A 17,500-nucleotide genomic window follows, 5' to 3' on the forward strand; every position below is an offset into this window, starting at 1 on the left:
CAAGCTCAGATGAAGATCCAGCTCTTGCCAATGCACCCCACCTCTCTGCCCTGCTCTCATCCACACAGACAGCCTTGCAGGGGGGCAGGTGCTGCCCTTTTACTTCATCCTTGAGATCTCAGGCCAATCCTCCAGTCTCCTGTCTCTGGTCTCCAGCCTCAGATTGAGGCTCGTTGGCTGGGCAGGCCCACAAGCCCTGCTGGGGTCTGGCTGGACCACCATGGAGCCGACTGCTGATCAGTCACCACCCCGTCAGGGCAGAGAGAGGGCCTGGGTTAGGTTTCACCACAGGGTGCATGCAGTGGAGCTACACCAGAGGCACGTGACAGAAAGAGAGAGAGACTGAAATAGGGAGAGAGAGATTGAAAGAGGATGTGTATGTGTATGTGAAAGGGTATGTGTTTGTTTGTGTGTGTGTGTTTGTGTGAGGGTGAAGATCTAAAGCCTAATGTAAGTGGAGTGGTGTAAAGTTGCCCTAGATCATGGCCAGGGTCAGTTTATATTTCACCTGTCTGACAGTTAGGGGTGTGATTAGGAATGGAAACAGATCCCAGATCAGGAGAAACAGGGCCGTCCTGTGGAGAGCAGACAGCCAACAGCCAAGCTCGTTCAGAGGAAGTGATACTACTACTGACAATGTCAGTATTGTTTAACTGGCTTTATAATCCTCTTTTGCGCTAATCAGAAACACACTCTGGCCCCACAGGGACCCAAGAGAACAGCTCCAGAAGAAAAACTTCCAGAAAAAGGTCTTAGCGATGATCAGTGAGACACAATCCAACGATGAGCCCGGATGATGAAGGTGATGGGGGAGGGGGGGGAAGAGGGGGGAGAGGGTGTGGGACGGGGATGAGGGGGGAGGGGGGGGGGAGAGGGTGGGGGTAAGACTGGGAGAGGCAAGAAAGAGTGTGTGAGAAAGAGAGAGCAGACAGATTGAAGAGAGCAAAGTAAAGAGAAAGAAGAATGGGGAGGGGGGGCGTGTAAGTGAGGAAGGGCGGAGTGAAACATGAGGAATTTACTGCCTTCCCATCACTACTGACCTTTAGCCCACATAATCTACCTGAGAATGGTCAGAGCAGGGAGAGGGGGAACGAGGGAGAGGAGGGCATGGACGAAGGGAACAGCGAGAGAGCCCAACCCTGCTTTTACTTCCAGACCTGGAGAAGAACAGAGCATTATGGCATCACATGCTATAGATCACTCTGAGGGGAAGAGAGGAGGAGGGAGGAGAGGAGGAGACGAGGAAAAGGAGACATGACTTGGCTGACAGAGCCAGACTAGAAGAGCTCTCTCCCCTTCTCCTCACACCCCCTCCCCCCCCCCCCTCTCCCCTTCTCCTCACACTCCCCCCATCCCCCCCCCCCCCCCCCCCCCTCCCCTACTCCACACCCCGCCGGCATGGAAATCTACAGGGGATGACACATTCTTCCAGAGCTGGCTGACCTGCTTTATGTTGGCTCGTAGCCCACCTGACTCTGGGGACAAAGGAGTCCTGGCTGGGCTAGGACTGCTAGGCTAGTCCTGGCTAGGCTAGTCCTGGCTGGGACAGGAGAACCCAGGCTAGCCCTGAACGTGCTAGGCACAAGAAGAGGAGGAGAAACAGCCAAACTGGGCTAGGAGGAAGGAGGGACTGGGTGGGACTAGTCCGGACTTGAGTAAGCAGGGGGAGGAGTGGGAGAGCTGAGAGAGTTTGGGCTGGGGGGCGGGGAAGGACTGGCTGGGCCTGACTGGGTCTTATGTCTGTCTGTCTCCACATCTTAGACCACACATCAGCTTCAGAGCAGGATGGTCAGAGCTCCAGCTGCCCCTTCACTGTATGACGGTCACATAGGGTAGAGGAGGGGGTGGGAGGGGTCACAGTTAAGGGAGGGTAGATAAGTGGAGAGGCCCTGAATTGGCCCTGTTCGTAATCCGCCCCAGCTGATTTGAAGTGATGGGGAATGTGGGCAGTTCCTGGGTCAGCCACGTCCACACCAGGAGGAATGATCCAGCCCTATAACCGCTATCCACCATCATCCATATACCACAACACCCACAATCCACCATGATCAGTCCGCCGTAACACTCAGTTCTGTGCGAGCTGAATTTCAGGATATCGATGTCGGTATGTGAGAGGGAGTCTGCACTTTCCACTGGAAATGAATCTTGCAGATTGTGGCTTTAAGCAGAACACGGCGCCTAACGGCTGCATGAAGAGCATCTTAGAGTGGGCTGGATCGTGTCTGACGTGGAGAGAGAGAGAGAGACAGAGAGAGAGAGACACAGAGAGAGAAAGAGAGAGAGAGAGACAGAGAGAGAGAGAGAGAGAGAGACACAGAGAGAGAGAGAGAAAGAGAGAGCGAGAGAGAGCGGGAGAGAGTGCGAGAGAGAGCGAGAGACAGAGCGAGAGAGAGAGAGGGCAGGCGTGATAGAGCACACACAGAGGAAACTGTTATCAGTTATCTATTTGAGATGTTGATGAAATTGATGGGTTGTGTGGATGGAAACACAGAGAAAAAGCAAGCCAGAGAGATAGAGAGAGAGCGAGAGAGAGCGAGAGAGAGAGCGAAAGACAGACAGACTGTTCTGGGTCGTCATGCTTTCCTCAGTAAGTCTTCAAGCATATGTTTGACGCACTCTCTTGTCCTGGATTCACCCCCAGCCACAACCTCCTCCACAGCCTAACCCAAGGCCTCCACAGCCCCAGCCCAGCCAGCCTAAGACAGGCTTATAAGCGTAGCACAGAAAAATCCAAAAAACAGAACACCTCTGATTCACAGCTGGATGCTAAATGCAAATCTGACAAGAGAAAGATGGGGGGGGGGGGGGTGACAAAACGACAGTAAACTGACAATCATTGTTGCGTCACTGCTGTGGACCAAACATGCAGAGTAGATTTACATCATTGTCTGTCAGGTTTCTCTCTCTCTCTCTCTCCCACACGGAAGAAAAATAGCACAGGCCTAGTTTGCAAATGAAGGCTTGCTTTAGTCTTCCTCCCGCTCTGACTGAAAGCTAACAGGCCTGGGGCTCTGGGGCTGTAGGCCCTCTCTACCACACAGGCAGGCCTGTATGTAAAGCAGGCTACAGTTTGGTTCCTTCCTCCTCAAGGTCTCCAGGTCAGTATGGGGGAGGCAGGATGAGCCAAGCGGAAGTGGAGATTGACAGCCTGTTATAAGAGACTACATAAGAGCACTCCCACTTTCTCATTCCCTCCCTCCCTCAGTCCAAACACAAGGGCACACAACCCTGGTACCACTGCCAAGAAACACATGTAATTGGGGGACAGGAGAGTGTGTGAAGACAAAAAGGGTGAAGGGAGAGAGTGCATGTGCCAGTGAGAGTGTTTTAACAGGTTGTGAGCAAGAGATTTAAAAAAGAAGCTTTAGAAAGAGCCAAAGAGAAGAATGTGCCTGGTTCCAAACTGTTCAGAGTTTACAGGTCTAGTCCAGTGAGCTACAATAACACTGTCCTGTTTCCACTTGCTGTCCTCCCTATGACATCTTAGAACTGGATTTGGCTCCAGAGAGAGAGAGAGAGAGAGAGGGAGAGAACAGGTAGAGAGGGAGAGAGAGAGAGAGAGAGAGAACAGGTAGAGAGAGAGAGAGAGAGAGAGAGAGTAGAGAGAGCGGGTAGAGAGAGAGCAGGTAGAGAGAGAGAGAGAGAGAGAGAGAGAGAGAGAGAGAGAGAGAGAGAGAGAGAGAGAGAGAGAGAGAGAGAGAGAGAGAGAGAGAGAGAGAGAGAGAGAGAGAGAGAGAGAGGAGAGTGGCGAAAGAGAGAGGAGAGTGGAGAAAGAGAGGGGGAGAGAAGAGAGAGAGAGAGAGGAGAGTGGAGAAAGAGAGGGGGAGAGAGGGAGAGAGAGAGAGGAGAGTGAGAAAGAGAGGGGGAAGAGAGGGAGCAAAGAAGGAGAGCAAGAGCAAGCACCCGTCACTGGGAGCGGCGCCGTACCCCTGCGGAGAGGAATAGAGCGAGATAGAAAGCAGGGAGCGAGGGTGAGTGGAAATCAAGAAAAGAAAAGAGAGAGCACAGATTTAACCTATAGAGGCATGTCCTCTCGACCATTAGAATTCCACTGGATGGAAAACAAAAGTTATGGTATGCTTTTTGTCATAAGGGGCTGACGTCTTGTGTGCGTGTGTGCGTGTGTGTGTGCGTGTGTGCGCGTAGGAGGCCATTATGGTGTCATCTTAGACCCTGTCAACTCACTTCATCCCTCACAGTGACCAGTGAAGGGAGAGGAGGAAGAGGAGGAGGGGTTTGAAGCTACCATCACCTTCCAGAATTTGCAGGATGAAACAAAAAAACCTCACACAAAAAAGTTGGACAAAAAGCAGACACAAAAGTCTATAACGCTATGAAGGTTACTTTCTGCAGATACATTTGCCTTCTGGATTATACTGGAAACACCTCAACCATTTAGGGCATCCATGTTCTATGAAGTTTCTATAATTAAAAGTTGAGCTCATCGGCTGAAAGCTTCATAAATAAGTGAATGGATGTTCCCCACAGCTGCTTGCGATTTCCTAGCGTAAGTACACACACACAACCATGTGTACTCATTAAACACACACAAGTTGAAAGTAAGAACTAGTGTGGGGAAATATTTAGAGCATGGTTTATAGAAAAGGGTAGATTTGGTTAGAACATGCTCACTCTGAAATAGCCAATCCACAGATTTGATCAGCCTCAATCTATTACCAAGCATCTACCATGAATGATTGGTACTTGAAAACACAACCAACTCCCCTTTTCAGAAACACCTCAAACCACAAAATCATCGCTCCAATCCTTCATTCTCAGCCCCCCCCAAATCACGACGACCCATCCTGGTGTAGTAGCCTCTCGGGAGAGACAGGGCCCATGGCTTCTCCAGGACTGAGAGGGGTGCGTGCTGATAATCGGCCTGCGTTTAACACGCCAACACAAACGTGTACACACATACACAAACCAACAACGGAGACTCAAATAAAGAGACAGTTTCATCTCTTTTTGTGATCCGACGCTCCAGATTCCTCGACTGATTGTGTCTCCTCCTTCCTGCTTCCCTCTCCTCATTATTTAACCTTATTCCCAGCCCTCCTCCTCCTCCCTTTCATTTCCCCTTCCATTCTCTCTCTCTCTTTGTCGAAAGGCAAACATTGGCAGTAGCAAGCCAAACCCCTTCCAGCACCCACCCCAACCCCCTGCCCTTTGACCCCTGACCTTCCCCCTCCTCTCCTCCTGCCCTCCCTGCTCCATTCATCCCCCCCATCTATCACGCTACATCTGATGCTGTGTGCTCTGGATGTTCTCAAGGGGAATGCATGCCACCTTTATCAGGCCTAACTCCCTTTACCTCCTTACTCACACACACACACACACACACACACACACACACTCACTCACTCCCGGTTACAGACGCTACTAACTTTCAGCTGTCACACTGCTACAAACACACACACACACACACGTAGTCTGTGCGTGTGGTTAGTGTGTCCGTGCCTGTGCATGCCACCTTACTCGTCTCCCTTGGTTACAAGTGAAAAGGTAGAGAGAGCTCAGACAGTCAGGTTAGACACGCGAAACATCTTAGTCCAATGGTATCTAGCATAACAGGGCTCATTTTAGCCCTGATTGCCTATGGCTAAAATACGCTTTGACAAGTTGATGTAACTCGTAAATCTTTATAGATATGAGTAATTCCTCCACCAGCAGCTGTCAAGCTAGACAGGCAGATGATGGTAGGACGAGTCAGTCCCACGAGCTAGCAGTGACTACATACTTAGTTGCAGAGATGTGAATAGACTGTGTGGATTAAGCCTGAAGTTCCTGTTGTTGTTGTTTTTGTGACAGGGCAGAGTGGTCTGTACTGTCTGGGGAAGTCCAGACCCCGGTCACAAACCAGCTCTCTCTTAGAAAAACACAAAGTTGATTTCAGCTCCTGGGAATAGAGATCAAAAAAAACATCTCGTGATGCTGGAGAAAGGATTCAAAAAGAGAGAGAGATAGAGAAAGAGAGAGAGGTAATTGAGTAGCTTGTGAGTTTCATTAGTCCACCAATCCCCCCTCAGTCGCACCTGTGAACTATTGTTGTTTCCTTTCAACAAGCTAACAAGCTCATCTGCCAGCCTTCCCGCTTCTCAACCATCACAGTTCTGTAGAAACCAGGATACAGTCCTGATTCATATCTCAGGGCCCGCTGAGAAGTGAATGAGGTGCTGATCACAAACTCTCTGATAATATCGGGCATCTGACATTGTTGTGAGTGACCTAGTGAGCTAATTACCAAGGCAACAAGCTGTTCCACGCGAGTGGGGGCATTAGAATTCCGAGCCATCCATTGGGTTATTATCCACAGTCGTATGACCAAGCACTAAACACAAAACTTTCTAAATAAATTTAAAACTTGCCCGCCCGCCCGCCCCCCCACCCCCACCCCCACCCCCCCCCCACCCATATTAGGCGGTATGGGAACCATCACCACAAAGTTTGCAACAACAGCCTTGAGTGTCGAAACAACTTCCTGCCAGCCAGTCTTACGGTACCCACATGGTCTCTCTGACAGAATCTCACCTACCACCTCACGAGCTCTCTTCTGAGACGGCAGACACCACATTACATCCGTTCACACACATACACCCTTCATTCCTGAAATGACACATCTAGAGTTCCGGTTTCCCCACTATAACTTCCGATGGACCAGCAGTGGAAAAAAACCCCAACAATCCTACAACAAGGTCAGCAAACACCTGACCTAGAAAAGCAGTTTCTGGGTCGACCCGTCCTCAGAAGCAGCCAGGGTGCCGAAAGGAGAGAGAACAGCGGGTCTTACCTGCAGTTCACACCAGGCCACCTCCACCGTGGTCTCCGTGTCCAGACCCTTGTAGACCGTCTTAAAGGAGCCCCGTCCGATCTCAATGTCAAACTTGAGAAAGCGCCCGTCGGGCGACGTGCCCACGGCTTTGGTCTCCACCTCCTCGATGTCCTCCTGCACCTTCTTCTCCGCCTCCCTCTGTTCCGCTTCCGCGCGAGCCTTCGCCGCCCCTCTCTCCCTCTCCTCTCGCTCCTCCTCCGACGCCACGCTGCTCTCCCCCGCGGGCACCTTCCCGTCCGACACGTCCTCCTTCGGCCTGGCCGCCGCACCGGCGTCGTCCTCCGTCTCCCCTTCTCTGTCGCTGACATCCAACGCTTTGTGACCGGTCTCCAGCACCACCACCCCTTCGACACTGCTCCCCACACTGCTACAGCTGGTGGTGGTTCCTCCACCTTCACCGCCCCCAGACTCAGCCTGCCTCTCGGCCACCTTCGACACCACCAGGCTGGGCGGAGGCACCGCCAGGCTCCCCTGGGCGGCCTGCGGCGCGGGGCCTGATGGAGGGCTGGCAGGTTCGCAGTCGATCGGGGAGGTGAGGATGACCGCCTGGCTGGGCAGGTCCAGGGCCGTGGCGTTGGAGTCGCAGATCACACTGCGTCTGAAGAAGCGGTGCTCGGCGGTCTTGGAGTCCCGGTCCATGGTGTGGCGCCGGCGTCGGACCTCAGGGGTTAATTTATCCACCATGAGGGTGTCAGAGCTGCCCCCGTTCACATTCTTGGGCGAGGGAGGGGCCAGAAAAGTCACAACCTTGCCGTTGGGGTTTTCCGACATCTTTGCTGTTTGTTTTGTTTCGATTTAAGAGGGTTTCAGCGCTTAAAATAAAAAATATGAACTCGTAGAAATAAATTACAGTGAGAGATAACGAACCGTACGTGTAAACCTCCTCAACAAAGTCTTCTTTTTTTCCCTCTCTAACTCTCTCTCTCTTGTTGTTGTGAAGGGACAAGTGCTTACACACACAAACTCCAGAGGTAGGGGAAAAAAATATAGATATATGGGTATGCAAAATAAAATCTCTGAGGAGTTTGCAATAGAGGCCACTTCTTTTTCTTTTTTCTTTTTTTACAGTTTGCGTTGTTGTCGTTTTCCTAAGGAGTCTTTTAACAACAGTTAGTATATTTACAGCGCTCTGGGGCGGGGCTTAGAGGGGGTGTTCTTTTATAGATGGAAAAGAACAAGAAGCAGTGGCGGGTCAGCGAGCGCGGAGGACGACACGAGGGGAGCGTCAGAGCCACACCATCCATCCTGCAGACATGTGGGGAGAGCTGTCCTGGAGCATAGGGGACCACCAGTGGGCAAGGCCCAGGGCCTGCAGGTGCCTGGAAGGACTGTTCTCGGGGCGGGGGTGGAGGGGTCGAAACCTTTCGGTTGGCTCCAGCTCCTGCCAGGGCCCCTCTCACTGGAACACAGGAGAAGGATAATGAGTTTGAGAGTCAGAGAGGGGAGGAGGAAGGGTCTGGGGGGGGGGGTGAAGACAGAATGAGGGAGATAAAGAGAGCAAGGGTGAGAGAATGTATGAGTGAGTGAGTAAGTGAGTGAGTTTGCACATTGTCCAAATTTAGACCGCCAGCTTTGTTGAGCTAGGGGTCACAGTCATGCCAGTCAGCAGCACGAGCTGCGGTGGAGGAGAGGTTGAATTTACAAGCCACACTTTTTGATCATTAACTCAAGCCTAAGAGTAGACTTTCATCGGTCACGATTCCTAGCTAGTCTGAATGCTAAAAATCGAAGAGATATACTATCAAAATTGATGCTTTATCTTTAACAATTATTTATTCACGTGTCACGTAAACAAATTCAGACACTTGATATTTTACAGTGTGACATTTTCAACTTGTAGTGACTGTTAGATTCCGCACTTTACCTATTGAATGCAAGTAACAATGTTGTGGAAAATGACATCCAGTGCAGACAGGACAGCTGTGCGCGCCTGCGTGTGGCCTGGTCCACTTCGTTTCTCGAGCTAGTTAGCTTAGCTATTTGCTAGCTAGAGGGATAGCCCACATTTCCGCGCTGTAACTTGGGTCTTTTTCCGTTTTCAACCAAACAAAAATCTAAACACATAACATTGGGTGAGAAAACTCATGGTGAACATATTTGACGTTCAGTTTGTCAGTATAGCTGTAAACGGACAGACAACCTTGTTAAAGTGAACACAACGTAGTCTTGGCGACGCTCGTGCAGCACTGATGATGTAGAACTCGTGCACGGAAAGACTTTTAAAATATGAATTGCTAAATACCATAATTCTAACAGTTATGCTGTAGACCTCCCCTGGTTTAACACACTTGAGATTAATAACATAGCGTCACATAGCTATATTTAAATGTGTATGACATGTAATATTGCCAAGTCAGCCGATGCAAATACGGAGTAACAACCGTGCATGCTTTTCAAGTATAATGATCATTCAGATGTAGCAACAGCGAGCTACAAGTGTAGACAGTTCATAACATGAAAAAAGAGATGTGAACTAGCTTGCTAATGTTAGCTACCTACGTAGCTACATCGCTTAATGGCCTGTTTCGCTACGTATAAAAGTTAACGTGCTTTCGATCGAACTATCTGACAACAATGGGTCGGTCGATTCATAAATAATGTTACCTTTTGCATCATCGTGGTTATACTTCTCGACTTTGATCAAGTCAAACGAGACAAAATATACCCTTTAAGGTCCTCTGAAACCGGTCTTCATAAAAATGATCCAAACCGATGGTCGGGAACGATTACATTTCACTTGATAAGGATGCAAAATGAATCTACATTCCACAGCAACACTGCGTCTTAGCCGAAGACAGCTTTCTAGCGCAGTGGGGACAGCACGCAGAATTCTTTTAGCCACACAGCCAAGTTCGATATCGGCAGTGTCGTATGTGTACTTCTCAAAGCTGTGTGGCTAGCCTTCCGATTGCGATATCATACTGTACTAATACCTCAAAGGTCTTAACCTTGTTTCAGTTCGTATGACCCGTCTTTAGTCCACCTCCATACGGTTACTTGACCGGATAAGGCTGCTGTTGCAAATCCACCGTTGTTAGTTATTCCAGTTAAACCTATGACTCGACGTTACTGAGCCCATTCAATATCCGACAGCAGCAGGCGATGACACCAGGTTAGAATGTAACAACAACAACAAAAAGTCGTAGTTCACAGTCCCATGTAGTAACACCGCTGTTTTGCGTCGCTAAACATACAGCTGTTTACGCTGGCTCGCTTCATCTACAGATGTCCGTCACATTTGATGAAGACCGTCTGCCGTGTCTCGCTTTGCTATCTTCTTCCAACCGAGTTCTGACGCGGAGCTCTCGTCACCGAAAGGTCTGGAGGACTGGGCATAGAGTGGTGGGGGCTTTCATGCATGCAAGGCTGCACGGACGGTGAACCAGTGTCCCGAAGTTGAGATAGCATTAGAGATAGTATAGCTACATCGATCTAGAGCATCCATATTTTGGTTAACAACGAGGGTGTGCCAGCGCTAAATAAGAAAGCAACGAATTACACACTTTTATCCGCACTGTAAATCGTTGAGCCCCGCCCCCCAAACCCCAATCCACGCTCGCTCATTCTCAGTACATCTGGCTGCGAGTTTAACCTGATATGTTTTGTTACTTTTTTTATTTACAAAGTCTCGGAGTTAAATATCCTGTAGATATAGTAGTTTAAGTTATTAACACAAGGAAAACAAGGACAGACTTGATTGTGAGAGGCAGTGAACAAAAAAACTTAATGACATAGCCTATATGCAGGCAATTGGTTTTGCGGGCCAGAGCCAGAGGCTGACCCAGCTACTATTCACTTCTGGAGCACAAATGCTGCATACCATAGCTGCAGTGTTAAGGTGTTGTGTCAAACAGCAGGTGATTTCCCCATTCGCGTTCTCCTCCGAAAAGTCTTGCAGTTCCGACGCACAGTAGAAGCTGCTTCCACCGGCGAGCATGAACAGCTCCTCTAAACTAAACTAAGAAAGCGTTAAGCAACTGGACTGTCATCAGTTATTGTCGCTGTAATCCACCCCCCCCCCCCTTGTCTCTCTCTCTCTCTCTCTATCTCTCTCTCTCTACACACTTTTATTTTTGGTTTTATTTGTTTAGGGCCTGAAGTCTGAATAATACAGGCCTGCTATTGGCTCTGATGACGTCACGTTGCTCCTGTGGGTTTGGACGTGTCAGTATTTTCTCAGCGCACCTGCTGGTTACATTATCAAAATACCATAAAACGCACGCTCCATTTTGTTTATTATTTCATACACCCTCGCCCCCACCACCCCCCTACCACCCTGTTTAGCACGTGTTAGCTACAGCCGTTTCTTTTTGCACCATGCGTGAAGCAACGACACCCACTACTGCCACACGGCTTCCAGCTGTGAGGTAGAATTCACAGGCCGGTACAGTGTACTCAGGGGCACCGTGCTTTACACATACACCAAATCAACATCAGGTAAGTAGATACTTAGCCCAGGATCTGTTCTCGTTTAATCCAATATAGTCATTAAGGATTAGGAAGTCCGCGAGAGAAGTATGCTTTTCGCTAGTTGGTTACTGTTAAGGGGATCTCTTGCTAAAGCACTCATGTTGCAATTGCAGGATTTCAAGTTCCCCACTGTGGAGCTCTGTGCAGTACCTCCTTCCTCCAGCAGGGGTCAGAGATGAGGCCCAGGTAAATTGGCCCCCCAACACCAATCTCATGGGGCAGCAGTATTTTTACATGGGAAACATTTTCTGCACGTGTGCATGCTTTTTCTGGCTACGAATTGTTAAGCAATTAAACTAAATTAGACTGTGTTTACTCTAGTGTGGTAATTATTTTTTTGACAGAATAATTGTAGCAGCCACTCTTCAAAAGCAGAAAAGGCCTGCTTAGAAACAGCACAGCAGGTATATCTATATATCACACTTCTGTCATGAGCTGCAAGTGTCGAATTCTAGCCTCTGATCCCACAGAAAAGAACATCTCTTGTTGACCTGACCCTGAGTGTGCACAGTGTGTGTGTGAACGTGTGTGTGTGTGAATAAGAGTGTGTGAGAATAGGCGTGTGTGTGTGTGTATGTGTGTGTTCGTGTACTTCTGTTCCTCAAAGCTGTAGGTCAGACAATGTCTCCTGTTGCTTTCCACTCCTGTGTATGTATGTGTGTCAGTAAGTGTGTGTTGTGTGTGTGTGTGTGTGTGTGTGTTGTGTGTGTGTGTACTGTCAGCGATACGAAGCAGCCACCCATTCCTCCATACTAGCAGGCCTGTGTACCATTCCTCCATACTAGCAGGCCTGTGTACCATTCCTCCATACTAGCAGGCCTGTGTACCATTCCTCCATACTAGCAGGCCTGTGTACCATTCCTCCATACTAGCAGGCCTGTGTACCATTCCTCCATACTAGCAGGCCTGTGTACCATTCCTCCATACTAGCAGGCCTGTGTACCATTCCTCCATACTAGCAGGCCTGTGTACCATTCCTCCATACTAGCAGGCCTGTGTACCATTCCTCCATACTAGCAGGCCTGTGTACCATTCCTCCATACTAGCAGGCCTGTGTACCATTCCTCCATACTAGCAGGCCTGTGTACCATTCCTCCATACTAGCAGGCCTGTGTACCATTCCTCCATACTAGCAGGCCTGTGTACCATTCCTCCATACTAGCAGGCCTGTGTACCATTCCTCCATACTAGCAGGCCTGTGTACCATTCCTCCATACTAGCAGGCCTGTGTACCATTCCTCCATACTAGCAGGCCTGTGTACCATTCCTCCATACTAGCAGGCCTGTGTACCATTCCTCCATACTAGCAGGCCTGTGTACCATTCCTCCATACTAGCAGGCCTGTGTACCATTCCTTTCCCAGAAGAACAGCTCCACTAGCAGGCATACATCCAGTCTCATTTGTTAGGATCCCCTGTCTCCAGACCCTCACACACCTCCCTCCAGAACTAAATATTTGTGCCAAGAAGATAATATAAAACACTTAATGCTTCTTTTGCATGGCGTGCAATGCAGGTTTTGCACGCATCTCACCCAGTGAGCCCAGAGGAAGTTAGAACAGCTCCTGTGAGTCATGTAACAAACCCACTTCAAAGTCCTCCCTGTCGAGTCTCTACCAAAAGCAAACACCCATGATTGATTGACTGGATCTGTTGTAAGTACCTGCCGATAAAAAAAAAAGAAGAAGAAAGAAGCAAGACACATTCACACAACTAGAGCACACACTGTTACTCTATTGTTTATCGTAATGCCCCGGGGGATTAACCACAGCAGAGTCTTGCAATCACTTGTATTGTGCCTTGTTTTTGGGCTCCTACCTTTGGCATCTTTCGCTGACTGGTCCTTGACAGGTGTGAGCATGGAGGGAACGCCCTGTGGAAGAGGACGTATGGCTGTGCCATATAGGTCGCCGTGGCGAGGACGGAACGTGCCGTACAGGTCGCCGTGGCGAGGACGGAACGTACCGTACAGGTCGCCGTGGCGAGGACGGAACGTGCTGTACCAGTGGACGGCTGAGCGAGGAGAGCGAGGTCAGGCATGTTTTGTCTGTGTGCCGGAGGCGGGAGACAAGCGGAGCAGGCATGTGGAACAATGACATCCTTCACACATGTACTGTACGTTTGCACGCATTTGCATGCCGACCCTTAACGGATGTCACACACACCGCACGTTAATACCTATAGAAATGCACACACACACACACTAACACACATACACAAACACACAGAACTCTCTCAAGCACACACACTGACAACATTATCCATAGCGCCTCGTGCCCACCGACAATACCTCCACAGTGATACACAGTGGCTCCAGGGGAAGCCAGTTGTCATGACGATGCCAGGTTGGCACATACAGGCTTTTTTTTAATGTGGAGTCTTGTGAATGGGTGACTGGCACTGTCCGGTACCTGACCTCTGACCCCATGACTCACACGGTTCCACCAGGGGCTGTTCCTGGCCTGTGATAGATTGACTCAATGGCACATCTGCAGCTGGCCATGTGATTGGTCCAAAACAGTAGTTTCATTGTCCTACGTGGCTTGGTTTTCAAGCAGGACAACAGGCTTGGTTGTAACTATGGCAATTGTGCTTGGATACATGCACAAAAACACATTCAGCTGAATGTGCTCGCTGTTTTGCGAGGTAATTTGCATGAAAGTAACTGCCAAGTGACATAACTGCGAGGTGACATTTGGATGACATTATTTTGTCACTGTGTGGAGGTAAAAACCCTCCCTCTTACCTAATGTCAGAGGACCACTGACAGTTGATCTTCAGACTGGTTGGAAATACAACAGCCCTTAAGTCTTTAATCAGCTGCTAGAAGCCCCAAAGTCTTCCAGCTATCAGGGAGGATATGAGGCTAGTTATCCAGGGCCTCTTCCCCATTACCTTCAGTTTTTCTTTTTCCAAGAAGAGAGGTGGAGTGTTTTCCTCCTGAGAGCCTACAGTAATCTCGGCGTGTTCCCTGGCAGGACACAGTGAGGGTCTCTGTTGGTCTCAAGCAGGCTGAGGAGTCCTAGCCTCAAACCTGCACACACACACACACACACACACACACACAGACACACACACACTTGTTTGATTGACTTGACTGAGCGTTCTGCTCCTGAAAGGACTCAGTCAGTCCTCTCTCCCTCCTTCTATCCCCCTCCCTCGTCTCTCTCCTTCCCTCTCTCCCTCCCTCCTTCCTCTCCTTCCCTCTGTCCTTCTATCCCCCCTCCCTCCTTCTATCCCCCTCCCTCGTCTCTCTCCTTCCCTCTGTCCCTCTATCCCCCCTCCCTCCTCCCTCCTTCTATCCCCCTCCCTCGTCTCTCTCCTTCCCTCTCTCCCTCCCTCCTTCCTCTCCTTCCCTCTGTCCTTCTATCCCCCCTCCCTCCTCCTTCCTTCTATCCCCCTCCCTCGTCTCTCTCCTTCCCTCTCTCCCTCCCTCCTTCCTCTCCTTCCCTCTGTCCTTCTATCCCCCCTCCCTCCTCCCTCCTTCTATCCCCCTCCCTCGTCTCTCTCCTTCCCACTCTCCCTCCCTCCTTCCTCTCCTTCCCTCTGTCCTTCTATCCCCCCTCCCTCCTCCTTCCTTCTATCCCCCTCTCTCTCCTTCCCTCCCTCCCTCCTCCCTCTCTTCTTACCGCTGAGCCGAACATTCCAACTGTGCTTCGAGCGAGACAGGGGGAGACATCAAGAGTTTCTTGTCTATTGTGTAGGGGGCCTCTTCCTGGGCTGGGCTACAATAACTGGAGCTGCAGCTGTCAGTCACACTGCTATTATCCGGGCTCCTTGCGTGTGTCTCTGAACAGGTACACACTGTGACTGGACCGGTCTGAGGATAAGCTCAGCTGACAGGTGACACGGAGAGTGTGTGTCTTCAAAGTCACGCAAACGGATTATTTTGAGGGGGGGGAGAGGGGGATAACCGGTGACAGTCATGGCTGTACTTCGTCAAATTTAATTAAGTTGTGGATTTCCTAGTCAGGTTTGGCGCTGTTTGATGTTCAGCAGCCTGATGTTGCTGTACTGTCTGTACTGTCACCAACCTGAGCTGCTAGTTCAGCCTCAATGCTCCCCTCTCACATGATATGCATGTAGGAGAGTGTTTGTGTGTGTGTGTGCTTGTGTGTGTGTGTGTGTTTGTGTTTCGACCAGCTGTCAAGAGCTACACATTGATCATTAACAAAACACCGCCACCTTTATTACACAGACCCAAAGCCCCCATATTTACCCGACTGACACAAGTGTGTCGCAACGCTCCGTCCCTCTGAAATTTTACTAATGCACCTGTCAGCGCTGCCATCTTTATGTAGGTCTTTGTTTTTTGTTGTTGAAAGTCTTAGAATGCAAAGGCGGTGGGCCGTGAGATTGTTGATTCACTGCTTTCAAGAAAATCCCTCGTTGGAGTTGACTGAGCAGTTTTCAGGAACGTGGTGCGTTCCACATCTGTCCCTCTGACCTGTCCCACTTTCCTGGAACGTCTGTGACTATTTCTGAATCAAATACTAATTGCAAATACTGAAATCTCTTGCTCAAGCTTAGATGGAAACCAGTGAAACTGGACCACAAGGGCAATTTTAGTGAAACAAGTCACCTTCTATAAGAGTATTACATCAAGAGTTAATTCAGGTCTGACTATGAAGAATAACGCCTATCTTCTCAGGTACAGCGTGCTTGTGGTTGGTGGCTAGCAGTATTCTGGTGTGATGGCTGGTGAATCTCTGAGCAGTCCAGGGTTGACACTGAGTAGAAATAGCACGTGTGTATTTGCCAACCAAACACAGTTTGGGAGCTACCTTAGCAAAGCTAATCCAGGCACAATGACGCCCAATAGATGGTTGCAGTCCGGAGGTACTGACACTGACCCTGGCTGGATAGATCCAGTAAATGTAACTACTGAGGTCTGCTGAGTACATAGGCGTTTGTTTGCCCGGTTGTCCTCCCGTGCCAGTGATAGCTGTGTCTGTCTCGCTCTATTTCTACGTTTCCATGCTCCTAGGGCTGAATGGGGTGAGGGGAGAGGGGGAGGGGGGGGGTGCAGGAAACTGAATAAGACATTTGTTTGTCTGGCTGTCCTTGCCTGGTGCCCCGAGCGAGTTTTCTTCAAACCCGTCCATGCCAACCTAACAGCGTGGCCACGCTCTCTCTCTATGCTGGGCCTGGGCAGGAGTGAGACACGGGAAGACAGGGGGGACCGAAGACACTCTGACCTGCAGCTCACTGTCCTCCACAACATGCCTACCACAGGATCCCAGGTCAGTACCTGCCTCATTACTGCTGCTGCTGCTTATGACAGGGGGACCTCTCACTCTCTCTCGCTTTCTCTTTATCTCTCTCTCTCTTTCTCTCTTTCTCCTTATCTCTTCTCTCTCGTTCTCCTTATCTTTTCTCTCTCTCTTTCTCTTTCTTTCTTCTCTCTCTTTCTCCTTCTCTCTTCTCCCTCTTTCTCTCTATCTCTCTATCTCTCTCTTTCTCCTCCTCTCTTCTTTCTTTCTCCCTCTCCATCCCTTCCTCTCTCTCCGTCCGTGCTCTTGTCGTGGTCTGATGCAGGGTAGTACCGGCTGCTGACCTGTCGTGGTGGTGCGGTATGTGGCAGCTCTCTGTGAGAGGAGGATCACAGAGGGATGCGGGGTGAGGCATCTTCTTCTCCCCATCTCTCTCTATTCTGGGCAGAGCAGCGCTCACAACATCCATCAAATATCAATTAGGCCCCAGCTGCTAAGTCCAGACTCAGTTTCTAATGTACCCTTTGATAAATAGAGCAAGTGGTTACTAATACCGGGGATGTGGAGACAGGGAGTTATCACACACTGTGTGCGTCTTTCTACTGCCTCTCCTTCTCTCTCTTTCTCTTTCTGTCTTTCTCAACCTCTCCTTCTTTCTATGTACATCTACTGTATATATACAGCATGTGCATAGACGGACACATAGATGTATAGATGACATAGTTTATGTGTGTGTTTGGGTTCGATGTTGACAGAGACCTTCGCCGTCAATGCCTGAAGACAGCGTCTCTCCTCAGCCACCCCCAGTGCCTTACTGTCTAACCAGCTTGTGCTGGACCTGTAAACAGCTGCCTGTCGCTAACTGACGCTAGTAGTCTCAACTCTGTTAACGTACAGCTACCAGATGTCATGATCTGCAGCGATGGGAGTTAAGCAGAGTTTTTGTACATGTGATACATAGAAAAATAATATGATCTCCATCAGGA

At 49.7% G+C, this 17,500-nt stretch overlaps 1 protein-coding gene across 1 annotated transcript in view; it reads right to left on the minus strand.

The window, feature by feature from the left end:
• wnk1b (WNK lysine deficient protein kinase 1b) overlaps positions 1-10,349 on the minus strand; it is a 58,413-nt gene extending 48,064 nt beyond the window's left edge. Inside the window, exons 1-2 of the mRNA XM_062482638.1 lie at positions 9,437-10,349; positions 6,791-8,231 (exon numbers count right to left, since the gene is read on the minus strand). Of these exons, the coding sequence (XP_062338622.1) occupies positions 6,791-7,603 (813 nt within the window). The 5' untranslated portion in view covers positions 7,604-8,231; positions 9,437-10,349. The remainder of the gene's footprint in view (positions 1-6,790; positions 8,232-9,436) is intronic.
• Positions 10,350-17,500: the final 7,151 nt, after the last annotated feature.

This window comes from Osmerus eperlanus, chromosome 17 (assembly GCF_963692335.1).
Source record: "Osmerus eperlanus chromosome 17, fOsmEpe2.1, whole genome shotgun sequence".
NCBI classification, from domain to species: domain Eukaryota; kingdom Metazoa; phylum Chordata; class Actinopteri; order Osmeriformes; family Osmeridae; genus Osmerus; species Osmerus eperlanus.